The following is a 14,046-nucleotide window of genomic DNA, read 5'->3' on the forward strand; positions in this document are numbered from 1 at the left end:
CCTAATGATCTGAAATATTAGACGGTAGAGAATTTCTGAACCAAAACCTTCTAACTTCTGCGTTTTATTTTAAAAACCAAACCTGTAATAAATGTACAATAAAAAAAAAAAGGAAGGAAAAGTAATCATTCGCATAAACGTGCAGTTATTACAAAAAGACAGCTGCGCAATCTTTTTAACATTACCCAGGACTATCTTTATCTTAATACTCTCGTATATAATCTACTTTAATCTCCCTAAGACTTTCTAAAAGTCCTTTATCTATAGTAAGACCTCACTAGAAGTTTGTTCCCATCATGAAACATAGGAAATTCATCCTCCACGTATTAATTACACAGTAATTATAATGAACACAATAAGGGTGCACAAGGGGGTTTAGCATAAGAGGATTTGCGGTCAATTGAGCTGCCCTGTTAAACTTTTTTTAAAAAATGAAGGCGATCAGACCTCATTAGTAGATTCACTCTAAGACCAGTGATGGCTAACCTTTTTGCCGTCGCGGGCCAAAAATGGGAGTGCGGAGGTATCACATGTGCGCGTGCCCACACCCATAATGTGCATGCGCACGTGAACACACACACACACACACACACCGTGGGGCCATTTCCGGCCTCCAGAGGGCTTCTGGGGAGGGTGGGGAAGGCTGTTTTCGCCCTCCCCAGGCTCCTAGAAAGACTCTGGAGCCTGGGGAGAGTGAAAAACGAGCCTCCCACCCCCGGAGGCCCTCCGGAGGCTGGAAACAGCCTGTTTCCTGACTTCTGGTGGGCCCAGAAGGCTGAGCTAGGGCAAGACTCGCGTGCCCACTGATATGGCTCCGTGTGGCACGCGTGCCATAGATTCGCCATCACAGCTGTAGAGGATATTCCAATTTCTTCAGATTTATATAGCTTTGTATCGAAAATGCATTCTAAAAAGCCTTTACACAAATGGATGGAGCAGAAATAAAAACCACAGCAAAATATAGGTAGTTCTTAACAATAACTAGTCAATGTAAGTCACTAGTACGTTAGAGATCCTCTTAAATAAACCCTTTCCTTTGTTCCTGCTTGTCCTCGATTTTATGCACAAACAGATCATTCTTCCAATCGTTTGCCCTAATTTTGCTCAATATCAGTGCTGTCTAAAAAACAAACACATTTTTTGTTTGCAGTTGTGTGTCTGATTCCATAGTCCCGCCTAAAAAAAAAACTCTGTAATTTGTAGGGTTCTAAGTAGCATTGCTGTGGAATCTTTCAGACAATAATTTTATTTCATGAGTGGCAATTCTTCTTGTGCTTTAAAAACATAGTTTTTTTTTTTCCCCAACCGATTTTTTTTAATTATTATTTAATTTATATGCCGCCCTTCTCCGGAGACTCAGGGCGGCTTACAATGTGCTAAGCAATAGCCTTCATCCTTTTGTATATTTATACAAAGTCATCTTATTGCCCCCACAAACTGGGTCCTCATTTAACCTACCTTAGAAAGGATGGAAGGCTGAGTCAACCTTGAGCCTGGCGAGATTCGAACCTGCAGTAATTGCAGGCAGCTGGTCTTAATAACAGGGTGCTTTAGACCACTGTACTACCAAGGCTTTTTTCCTGATTCCTGAAAGGCACCACAGCTTTGTCATATTTTGTTGTGCGGCTTCGCACCAAGTCAAAACCTCTCTTCAGTGGATGGTAAAGATTAGTAACACTTTAAAAAACAGCTTCTTCGGAATTCCTGATCCGAAAAGCAGAATCCCACTTTGAAATAAGAATAGCGATAGTATAGAATAACAGAGTTGGAAGGGACTTTGGAGGTCTTCTAGTCCAACCCCCTGCTTAGGCAGGAAACCCTACACACACTTCAGACATGAGATGAATAATCGGAAGTAACATTGACAACGTTGGCACGGACACAGTACAGATAGACCTCAAGTTACCACCATTCATTTAGTGACCGTTCAGATTTACGACGACCCTGAAATAAAGTAACTTGGTCCTTGTTCTCGCAACCAATGCAGCATCTCCATGGAACATATGATCTAAATTTCGGCACTTGGCAACCCGTGTGGTTGTAAGCATCTCAAGGTCAGGGGTATTGGCCACTTTCCCAAGTGGCTTCCAACAAGCAAAATTAATATGGTAAGCTTGGGTTGGCTTAACAACCCTGTGACTCATTTAACAACAATCGACTTGATTAACAACCGTGGCAATACGGTTGTAAAATCAGGCACGGCTCACTTAAAAACCACCTGGCTTAGCAATGGAAGTTCTAATCCCAATTGGAGGTCATAAGTCAAGGACTACCTGTATGTAGTTGGCCTGCTTCTCGTTCATTCTGGTTCGTGAATCTACAAAAGATAAAATTTAGCAGTAGGATACGGACAGTTTTACTTTGTGCGGTGTTGGTACAGAAGCTGCCATGGACATGCAGACATCATCCATAATGCTCTACATCACTCAAAATTATAAGGGTGTTACTGACCCCCAAGGGAAAAAAAATGGCATGATAGCTTCTCTACACCGCAACCCATTCCGGGAATTATCCATCATTCTGTTTTAAGATTAGTGGTGCAGTTGTAGTAGGAGCTGCCCATAATTTATATAAGCGGGTTTGCTATTTAAGAACGAACCTGAATTTTTACACTGACAATGCAGGAATTTCCACATTACTATACAGGCTGTTGAACTCAAATAGCATCTTGCAAAGGCAAACGAGAGAGGAAGGAAGGAAAAAGGCTTCCCAGAATCCTTCAACCCTCCCCCCCACCCACCCCCAAAAACAAGCACATTTAAGACTCAAATCCTCAAGTGTGTGATACCAAGCCCAAGAAGTGAATTCCAGAATATCAAATCTGCATTAGCTTGGGGTGGTTCTCCCTTAGGCTGTTCCTTCTGGAACAGAAACGAGGTAAGTAAGCGATTAAAAAAACAGGTCTAATTTATTTTGTGACAGTATAGAACAGGGATCTGCAACCTTAAAATACTCAAAAAGAGCCATTTGGACCCGTTTCCCACAGAAAAGAAAACACCGGGAGCCACAAAACCTGGGTGGGTGTGGCCAAGTCAATGTCACTCACTTCCACCAGTCACATGACCTCCCCCTAGCCACGCCTACCCAGCCGGTCATTAGGGTAGAGAACCAGTTGTTAAAAAACACCGGGAACCACAAAATCCTTTTGACCTATCTCTCTCTCTCCCCTCTTTCCCTCTCTCCACCCCCCTCCCGCTCTCTCTCTGTTTCTCTCTGTCTCTGCCCCGGCCGCCTCTCCATCCCCCGCCATCGCCCTTACCTTCTCAGGTCAGGCGAGGAGCGACTGGGAGGGGAGGGTGAAGGGCGGGGCCAGCCAGTGGTGGGATCACCTGACGGAGCCACAGCAGAGGGCCTAAAGAGCCACATGCGGCTCCAGAGCCGCAGGTTGCCGACCACTGGTATAGAAGGAGTGCAAGAAAAATGATGGGTTTTTTTTAGTCTTGAAATGTTAGTCGAAGAGAAATGTGGGAGTGCAAGTTTTGGGAGATCCGCAGCAGGTCTGAGGGTGGCTCTAATGGACAACGAGAGGAGGAATCACTAATCAATGGCAGAGCAGATGACAGTTCCACCTAAAAGGGCCTTCAAGGTCCAGGCTCCAATTCTGGTCCCTTTGTCATGTGATTTTTGCTCAAGGCAGCGCTATCGCAATCGTCAAATCTATCCACACAAAAAGGCAAGGAGGAAGCAAAAAAAGACACCTTGAACCGAGCCATCCTCTGGCTTGGCTGCCAGTCCACAGACATTTCTGAGTTCCTTTGTGGCAGGAAACCAAATCGGCATCAGGTAGAGTCAACTGTAGAGTCAACTGTAGGCTCAACTAGACTCAACTGTAAACATCTTTCAAGAACCTCTTGCCTTCTTCTCTTGAGATGCAAAATGCCAGCGCAGATAAGTCATTCGGCACGAACTCCTTTACAGAAGGAGACAACATTTTTAATAGTTGCTAAAAAGAAAAAACAAAGTCCCTCAAGATATTTCGACCGTAATTTCTCAGCATTTTCTCGTTCGGGGTCAAAAAACTTGAGATTTGGCTGTATCGGTGCAGACGAAGTACGTGATCAGTTCTCCCTTTCCTTTCACGTTAACCAGACCTCGGCATTCGCAAGCGTATCCCAAGCTCTCCAATATTTTGCAGGTCTCTTCTGTAACCTGTGCGGGAAACAAAAATTGAGAGGCCATTCAAAACCCTCAATGAATATTTGATTGATTTTGGACCCTGATTTTTTTTTTTTGCTGGCACTTCCAGAAGAATTTATAAAATCAGTTAAGTGGACTTGCACGTTCAAAGCTAAATATGGATCAGAGAAACAAATCCCAACAGTTGTGGCAAAAAAAACCCCTCTATATTTTTCAGTAGTTAAGAGCTACTGAAGTTATCTTATGAGCCATGGTGGCGCAGTGGTTAGAGTGCAGTTCTGCAGGCTACTTCTGCTGCCTGCCAGCTGCCTGCAATTTGGCAATTCAAATCTCACTGTGAAGCAGTATATTAACTCTAAGTGCTATTGCTACTGCTATGCTTTCCTTTCCTTTCCTTTCCTTTCCTTTCCTTTCCTTTCCTTTCCTTTCCTTTCCTTTCCTTTCCTTTCCTTTCCTTTCCTTCCCTTCCCTTCCCTTCCCTTCCCTTCCCTTCCCTTGGCTAACTCGGCCGACTGCCAGCAGTTCAATCCTGAGTGGCTCAAGGTTGACTCAGCCTTCCATCCTTCCGAGATGGGTAAGATGAGGACCCAAATTGTTGGGGGCAATAGGCTGACTCTGTAAACCGCTTAGAGAGGGCTGGAAAGCACTGTAAAGGGGCATATAAGTCTTAGTGTTATTGCTATCCCCATGTTGTACATATAGTCATTGTTGAGGTTTCCTTCTATCAAAATCCAAAATTTCCCGTCTTCCTTTACCTGGATTTTCCCAAGTTCTCCAGTAGTTTCCATTCTGCTGGCAACATTGACAGTGTTTCCCCAAATATCATACTGGGGTTTGCGAGCACCGATCACACCAGCTACTACCGGTCCATGATTGATGCCTGCATAAACAGGACGGCGAAGGAGAAAAATAAACGTATGATGTAAAGTACACACAGGTTGGATCCAAACTTGGAAGAAAACTATCAGTATAACCTTAATAAAATAGCGTACCACTCCTGAGATCTTGGGAGATGCCCACCTCTTCCCAAACTTACCGACACGTAGACGGAAGTTGTTGAACGAATGGCGGTTGATGCCATCTAGTTTAGTCATCAAGGCCATGGCGAATTCCACCATGATGCCAATTTGAGCACACTGCTTTTCTTGATCCTAAACAGGTGGTGGGAAGAGAGACATCATGGCACTCAATAGCAGAACTGTAAGTTATTTCAAAATTACGACAGGAAGTGAACTTGAAGATGTATGGACTTCAGCTCCCAGAATTCTGGGAGGTGAAGTCTAGACATCTTCAGGTTGAGAAACACCTACCACATTATTCTCTTGACCAGGTACCACACAGAGTCCAGATGCTGCCATGTACGTGCTCCCAATAGTTTTGATTTTTTCAACCCCACTAAATTTAGGCTTCAGCAGCAGCTGTTGAGAGGGGAAAAGAAGTATAGTATTTAGGAGTTCTCAATTCTCTCACTTTATAGTGGTACGAAAGGCTACATTTTCTGGACAAATTAGCCAACTCAGGTTAAGAGCTTCTGCAGACACTGAATTCAGTGTAATATTTTCGATTTTTTTGCACATATCTTAAGGATAGAATTTATGCGATTAATCTGCACATATTGAGGATTTGCGTATGCTTTCAACTCTCAAAATGCTGGTGAACAAGCCACACTTTTTAAATTTGTCACTTTTCAGCTACGGAGGGCTACCAATGTTGTTGTAGGGTCTGCTTGGGCGGGGGGTTGGATTACAATTGCTTAATGCATTGTAAGCCACCCTGAGTCTCCGGAGAAGGGCGGCATATAAATCAAATTAAAAAAAAACAACAACAAAGTTTATGCAGTGATTCACTTAACAACTATGGCAAGAAAGGTCGTAAAATGGGGTGGGGAAACTCACTTAACAAGTGTCTCGCTTAGCAACATAAATTTTGGGCTCAGTTGTGGTTGTAAGTCGAGGACTATCTGTACTAACCAGGCCTGATCTTTCTAGGGTTTCCAGTTGAGGCAAGGTTAGCGTGGGACTGTCACTTGCCGAGACACACCCATCGTTCACCAACCTCCAAAACCTCGTGTGGGAGTTGGGTCTATGATCTTTCATGCACATCTGTTTCAGATGGAGTCTGCTAAAGCCCCAGGCATGGATAAATCACACAAGATGAACAAACGCTGCTAAATATTTCAGGAGAAGATTCATCCGCATTCTCAAGTAGTAAATCTACCTTCGTAGAGTAGTATTTCGCAACTACTCTTGACAACTTGGAAGACGTGTGGGCTTCAAGAATTTCCCCAGCCAGGGCGTTGAAGTCCACACATCGTCAAGATGCCAAGGTTGAGAAACATTGATCCCAGAAGACTGCAGAAGCCCAAGTCAACAAGGACTTACCTCATCGAAATCGGCGATGATCTCATTCAGGAGACGAAGGCATTCCAGTCCTTCCTTGTTGACATCGCACTCCGTGTAAAATACCTTGAAGTCAGGGACCGAGGCAAACATGACACAGACGCAGTCGTAAGATTGATGATACCAATCCTGAGGGACAAGCAGTGATAGGTTCATGAACAATTGCTTTCCACTTAATGCTCCACTCCCACCCCCTCCAACCACCCCCACCACCCCGTTAACCAAGGCAACAAGGACACACAAAGTTCCTCTCTAGTTACTCCACTGAAATTGCACGCAAGTCAAAAACTAGGTGCTACACAAAGGAGCTTGTCACACCAACTTGCACTAAGGGGTGTGTTCCTCTTCTTTTGTGTCAACCTGTATTTCTTCCAATCTTTCATTCATTTGCTGTTTTCTTTTGTGATGCCTCTTTCATCACCCCTGAGGATCTAGAGCGCACAATGAGCGCTTGAGAAGGAACTCCCTACGATGCATATCATTCTTGCAAAACTTGACGTTCAACAAGGATTGACGATGGATTTTACTTATGTAGCGTCTTCCTCAAAAAGAAGCACCACACAGCTTTAGGATCCACCGTTGTGGGTGGGATGAATTTCAATAATAGTGATTTGCTTCGTTTTGGCTAACTCTGTTGTGGGAATCTAGGCTCTGTGCGAATCATGGTTTATGACTTACTATTGTGCCTAAACATTGTCATGGTGACTTAATCAAGGCGCCAGAATTAAGGTGTTATATCAGATTGTGTCAAAGTCGATTTCATGGAGGGCCGAATCAGGATGGGGGGGAGTGGCCAGAGTGGGCGTGGCCAGCTCGACATCACTCGTGTTGTGGACGCCTGTGGTGGCCTGAGCACTCCGTCAGTGAAAACGGACTTCCGAGCTCCATTTTTGGCTGCCACGGCCTCCTGCAACCCTCTGCCAGCAAAAACGGAGCTCAGGGCAGTGGTGGGTTCCTCCCGGTTCGGCTGAGCTGGTAGCGGTAACGATGTGACGTCACCGAACCGGTTCTCTTTGTCCGGGAGCTAGGCTTCTCCCAGTACCTAGGATTCTACTGCTTTCTTCTTAACTTGAGGGCAACTTCAGCGAATGAGCTCTTCAAGATCAACTGAAGTGCTACCAGCATCTTCAACCGAACATCTGCTGTGTAACATTACAGTGAATTTTTCCGTACCTCATTTAATTTGTCCCCAATAAAATGGGCCGCCACATGAGCTGGGAGGACGTTTTCAAGCAGTAGCCTGTTTACATTCTCCATGGTTTCAAATGACTCATGTTCCTTTTTGAATTTGTTTTTCTGCAGGCAGTCCAGACGACAATAATAGTCTATCTGCAAACAAACAGAGAGTTACCGAAACTATCAGCAACAAGTACAAAGCTTATCCCATATTGATGTTGCCCGAAGACTAGGAAACAATTGATTTATGACAAGTCAAATACGATGCCCTTAATCTGATCTTAGATAACCTTAATTAACCTTAGGAATGGGATGACCTCACCCCATTCCTAAGAGGTCTATAAGGGGCGTGCATAAGCGCACCAACAGGCCTACCATCCCTGTCCCCTTTTATTTGTATCCATTTCATGTATTAATAACCATGTCTATACTTATGTCTGTTATCTAATATATGCTTGACAAAATAAATAAATAAATAAAAATGAAATAAAAACTGATTTGCATGTTTCAATTATCCCTACCAATTTTACTTTTAAGTAGATATGCATAGGTTCTGTTTATCATCTCTGTCTGTCTGTCTGTCTGTCTATCCCTCAAACATCTATCATCTTTCTCTCTCTCTCTCTCCATCCCTATCTATCTATCTATCTATCTATCTATCTATCTATCTATCTATCTATCTATCTATCTCTATCTCTACACCTATCATCACTATCTCTCTATACTTATCTATCATCTCTTTCTCTTTCTCTCTCTCTCTCTCTATTATCTATGTCTGTCTGTCTGTCTGTCTGTCTATTTATCTATCTATCTATCCCTCAAACATCTATCATCACTATCTCTCTACTTGTCTATCATCTCTCTCTCTCTCTTATCTATATCTGTCTGGCTGTCTATCTACCTACCTATATCCATCTCTCCATCTCTCTCTCTCTCTCTCTCTCTCTCTCTCTCTCTCTCTCTCTCTCTCTCTCATCTATCTATCTATCTATCTATCTATCTATCTATCTATCTATCTATCTATCTATCTGTCATCTACCTATTTATTTATCTATCTATCTAATTTACGGAGCCACTCATCTCATGTGCAAGTAACTCTGGGCAAGTACAACAAATATAAACAATAAATTGTACTTCTAAAGTGGGTAAGGCAGTGTATTTTCTTAACAACACGACAACAAAAACACAACATGGTCCATTTCCACTTTCTGACACTTAAGCCTCCCTATCTAAATCACTGTTCATTCTTTTTTCTGAACTGTACTGGTTGTAGATGGATAATTTGCCTTATTATATTTTAATATCAAAGCCCCAAATTTGTACAGACACGCATCTTGCCTATGGGGATTTATGCTCAGATCCGCGCAATCATAGCCGCTTCACAGGCGTACAGCTCAAACAAGTAAAATTATTAAGGAGAAGAATATCAAATGATTGCTAATTCAATATGGACATCCCAGAGTAATGCCTTGGGATAAACAATTAAATGCAGTTTTAAAATAGAAACGTGCCTTTCAAGGGAAAAATTAGACTATAATGAATGCTTTATGTGTGTACCGGAGGGCTGGGATTTGTTCTTTTTGGTTTTGTGTGCGTCGCTACACAGGGATAATATATTTCCACTATTAGGAAGCAGATGTACCAAATGCACTAGATGGAGTTCCGTCAGAAAACAACATTGTGGTGAAAAATTGTCACACACACCCCCATGGCTCAAAAGCCATTTGCTCGTGTCTTCTTTCAATGTAATTTTTGAGCATTAAAGTTGTGCATTAAGAAAATGACGTAAGTCCATTGAGAATCAACATCAAGCTTTATTTTCTACCAACAATGGCTTTTGCTTGCAGGAGAAGTCCTGCTCCTCCATGGGAGGAATATGAGGTTGAATCAACCTCATATTTTGTTGAGTTGTTCATCACACGGTCCGTGCCACTCTGAATTAATATCATCACTCTTTTCTCACTACTTTGGTTGTTCTATGGAAGAAAATGGCATTTCTCCTGGCAGTTTTCTGAGAATTTCAGAATTCCCAGAAAAGGTCACCAAATACTGTTCTACCACGGGGAACTGTGGGAAAATTTTGCAGTATGGTTGGATTATTTTCCACGTTATAAAGGAGGTCTATGTTTTAGTTTTTCACAGTTCAGTTTCTATTGTGAACATTGTCATTCGATACATTTGTTCTGTGAACAAACAATGATGTAAAGAACAACAATGATTGACAGAAGGACACTTTTCGGTGTTGGGGTCAACATTCCCAGTTATTGGGCCAGTGGTGGGTTGCCCCCGGTTTGGACCGGTTCACAAGAACCGGTAGTAAAACTTTTGGGAGGCTCCACCCACCGACCTGGACATCATCATAGGTGATCTGCGCCAGGGGTGGGTTGCCCCCAGTTCAGACTGGTTTGCAAGAACTGGTAGTAAAACCAGCAGGAGGCCTCGCCCACCGCCCCAGATGTCGTCATCAGCGATCTGCGCATGTGCAATCCCATTGCAAACCGGTAGTAAAGGTAAGTAAAACCCACCTCTGATCTGCACATACACGTGTGCTCCCTATGCGAACCAGTAGTAGAGGTAAGTAGAACCCTCCCCTGTACTGGGCTGATAATTTGAGGAGATATAGAACATAAGCCACAAAGAAATCCATACCTGCTTGGACAACAGAACCAGAGTGATATAAAAGAGTGCCAGGTACAAATTGATCATCACTTTGGGATTTTTTATAAAAAGCCTGAAGTAGAAAATAAAAGAACAAATTAGAACCATTACCATGACATACACATGTTTATGATTGAAAAGGTCCAAAAGTCTGAACTACACCATGCATAAGAAAGAAAACTTGCACTAATATTTGTTAAAAGTATATCTTCCTCAAGAGAAACAGTGAAGTGGCAGGCAGGCAGGCAGAGGGAGGGAGGGAGGGAGGGAGGGAGGAAGGGAGGAAGGAAGGAAGGAAGGAAGGAAGGAAGGAAGGAAGGAAGGAAGGATGTTTGTGGCAGGAGGGAGGGAAGAAGTAAGGAAGGAAAGAAAGGAAGGGACAGAAGGAGAAAGAGAGAAAGTATGTGAGAGGAAGGAAGATAGGAAGGAAGGGAAGGAAGGAGAGAAAGAGAAAGTGGAGGGAGGGAGGGAGGAAAGAAGGAAGGAAGGAAGGAAAGGACAGAAGGAGAGAGAAAGAAAGTATGTGGGAGGAAGGAAGGTAGGAAGGAAGGAAAGGAAGAAACGAAGGGATGGAAGGAGAGAAAAAGAGAGAACGTGTGGAGGGAGGGAGGAAGGAAGGAAGGAAAGGACAGAAGGAGAGAGAGAGAAAGTATGTGAAAGGAAGGAAGGTAAGAAGGAAGGAAAGGAAGGAACAAAGGGACGGAAGGAGAGAAAGAGAGAGAAAGTGTGGAGGGAGGGAGGAAAAATGTGAGGTCACTTCAACCGTGTTAGAACTTCCATTTCAGTGCTCAAAACCAAGAACGCAACTAGGCAGATGCTATTTACAAAAGCGACATCAAAGAAACAATCAAGTGGGCCCTTATCACATTTTGTAGCACCCAGTCCAAGCAATAGGCACCACCACGAAGTCTTCAGGTGGGAAAAAGGCATCTTAAAATAGTCCCCACGGACTATTTTAACTTGATCTCTTCCAATATTCCTTCATTATGGCTTCCACACCCCACCTCACCCCACACCCGGGCAAAGTAACTTTCGAGATAACGAGCTCTTCCTACCTCTTGACACACTCCTGCTCACAGGTGACATTCGGATTGCTGTTAAATATGACGAAATACCCCACGATGGCTCCCGAGAGCAACATTAGCTTGAGTTCAAAACTCATTCGAAGGAACACGGAGCACGCAATGAAGCCCAGGATGCAGCAGTAGGCATAATACTGGCATAAAAGAAGGATTTAAGCAAGAATTAGCAAATGTTTTCAAGTCAAGACTACTAGCAGAGGGTTTATTATTACTATTGCTTTAAAATATTGTGCATGTCGATCAGTGGTGGAATTCAATTTTTTTTTACTACTGGTTCTGTGGGTGTGGCTTAGTGGGCTTGCTGTGGCTTGGTGGGCGTGGCAGGGGAAGGATACTGCAAAATCCCCATTCCCACCCCACTCTGGGGCCAGCCAGAGGTGGTATTGGCCGGTTCTCTGAACTACTCAAAATTTCCGCTACCGGTTCTCCAGAACCTGTCAGAACCTGCTGACTAGCACCCCTGATGTCAATAGATATATTACAGGAGCGTCCAACCTTGGCAACTTTTAAGACCTGTGGACTTCAACTCCCCAGAATTCCCCAGCCAGCCCTGATATAAATGCTTGGCTGCCTCCTGACATACGAGCAATTATTTAGCACTGCATATTGAAATTAAGCAAATTGGGCAAAGCAAAAGACACATTTCCCCTGCACACTTGCAAAGAAAGGATTTAGCAGACATAACTTTACAGAATCCATGGTGCTGTTAAGATGGCAATCCAAGAGCATGGCTTCAAATGCGAACAGCTCAGATCCTACACCTGATTGTAATGGCAATCACAGGACTGAGAGATACTATGAGGGTTGTAAAAGCAACATATTTTTTTCCAGCAGGGTCATAACTTCAAATGGTCGCTGCACAAGGCAGTCACTAAGCGAAGTCTACCTGTATAGACTTGATACATTTGCGACTGACTTTTTCCCAGGGCGGGAGCCAAATCTATATTTTTTAAACTATTATATCCATCTTCACTCACCGGGTAGATCGTATTAGGCGATCCATCTTCAGTATTTGACACCTGTTTTTTGGGGGGGTGGGAGGCAGGGAGGGAAAACATAAATAATTATTGAGGTCATAAATTGGGCTTCACACAAGCAGATATGTCAAAGGGATTTTGTGGTTCCCGGTGTTTTTTAACAACTGATTTTCTGCCCTAATGACCGGCTGGGTAGGCATGGCTGGGGGGGGGGGTGTCATGTGACTGGTGGAAGTGAGTGACATCGAGTTGGCCACGCCCATCCAGGTTTTGTGGCTCCCAGTGTTTTCTTTTCTGTGGGAAACGGGTCCAAATGGCTCTTTGAGTATTTAAGGTTGCAGACCCCTGAGCCAGGACAATACAACTGTCATAAGTCCATGGCAGTTGCCAAGCGCCCAAGTTTTGATCATGTGACCGGGGGGGGGGAGAGATGCTGCAATGGTTGTAAATGCGAAAAATAGACATATGTCCCTTTTTTCAGTGCTGTAGTCAAACTGTCACTAAATGAATGGTTGTAATTCGAGGACTGCCTGGAAAGATTACCCCCCCACCCCTAACCAAAAGTTATGCACGGGATTATTATTATTATTTTTTTTCAAAATAAACATTTCCAAAGTCACTTTAATCATTTGCCTTCTAATTTTTAACCCAGCTTTTAGCCAAGAGCGTTAACAGAATATAAAGGCAGCATAAAAATAAAGGTCAGATCCAAACAGAACAAGGTTCATTTGGAAATCTCCACCCTGCAACAAGCATTTGTTTAAAAAAGGGGGGCAATTTGTGAGCAGCAACCACAAAGCGATGGAAAAGTGAGATAGTTCAGGTAAAGTCAGTGCAGCCTACGATCAAGACATTATATAGAGTATTTTCACCTTGAGGTAAGAACCTACTGAAAGTCAGCCCACAGCTGCTATTAAGCCCAAACAATTACTCTAGCCAATAAAATCAGCTTTTTACTCACTGGATTGGCATGTGAGGAAGCGTTATCTCCACCAGGCTGGCTCACTGGCTAATGAAAACATGAAAAGCTGGTTAGAGGGTATCTGGTGGCAATTCAAAACACATTACATTTATTGCCAAAACAGCAAGAGTTTTTTGAAAAGGAAAAGAGGGTGGTTGGAGGGACAGATGAATTGGCTTCTTGGATGAGAGGCAAAAACCATTTTCAAAGAATAATCCAAGAAAGTCCAGTTGCCAAAAGCACTGTTGGGGTATATTTTGCAACTTTTGAATACTGGCAATCCAGCTAATAAATGGTTGAAACACTGACAATACATTTAAAGTAGAAAAACACACCATAACAACAACCTCATTTACTGTTAAAGGTAAAGGTTCCCCTCATACATATTTGCTAGTCATTCCTGACTCTAGGGGGCGGTGCTCATCTCTGTTTCAAAGCCGAAGAGCCAGCACTGTCTAAAGACGTCTCCGTGGTCATGTGGCTGGCATGACTAAATGCCAAAGGCACACGGAACGCAGTTACCTTCCCACCAAAGGTGGTCCCTATTTTTCTACTTGCACTTTTTATGTGCTTTCGAACTGCTAGATTGGCAGAAGCTGGGACAAGGAACGGGAGCTCACCCCATTATGCGGCACAAGGGATTCGAACCACTGAAC

General features: G+C 43.4%; 1 protein-coding gene across 2 annotated transcripts in view; it reads right to left on the reverse strand.

Annotated features, from left to right (window-relative positions):
• Positions 1 to 2,889: 2,889 nt before the first annotated feature.
• ADCY7 (adenylate cyclase 7) overlaps positions 2,890 to 14,046 on the reverse strand; it is a 75,686-nt gene continuing 64,529 nt past the window's right edge. For both annotated transcript variants that reach the window (XM_034426477.3, XM_034426476.3), the window contains 10 exons: positions 13,391 to 13,438; positions 12,430 to 12,471; positions 11,426 to 11,586; positions 10,362 to 10,443; positions 7,710 to 7,865; positions 6,519 to 6,665; positions 5,448 to 5,555; positions 5,174 to 5,288; positions 4,893 to 5,017; positions 2,890 to 4,149 (listed from right to left, as the gene is read on the reverse strand). In XM_034426477.3, coding sequence (XP_034282368.1) covers positions 4,012 to 4,149; positions 4,893 to 5,017; positions 5,174 to 5,288; positions 5,448 to 5,555; positions 6,519 to 6,665; positions 7,710 to 7,865; positions 10,362 to 10,443; positions 11,426 to 11,586; positions 12,430 to 12,471; positions 13,391 to 13,438 — 1,122 coding nt within the window. In that variant the 3' untranslated portion in view covers positions 2,890 to 4,011. The remainder of the gene's footprint in view (positions 4,150 to 4,892; positions 5,018 to 5,173; positions 5,289 to 5,447; positions 5,556 to 6,518; positions 6,666 to 7,709; positions 7,866 to 10,361; positions 10,444 to 11,425; positions 11,587 to 12,429; positions 12,472 to 13,390; positions 13,439 to 14,046) is intronic.

The sequence above is a fragment of the Pantherophis guttatus genome, chromosome 11, assembly GCF_059756535.1.
Source record: "Pantherophis guttatus breed Tessera chromosome 11, ASM5975653v1, whole genome shotgun sequence".
Taxonomy (NCBI): Eukaryota; Metazoa; Chordata; class Lepidosauria; order Squamata; family Colubridae; genus Pantherophis; species Pantherophis guttatus.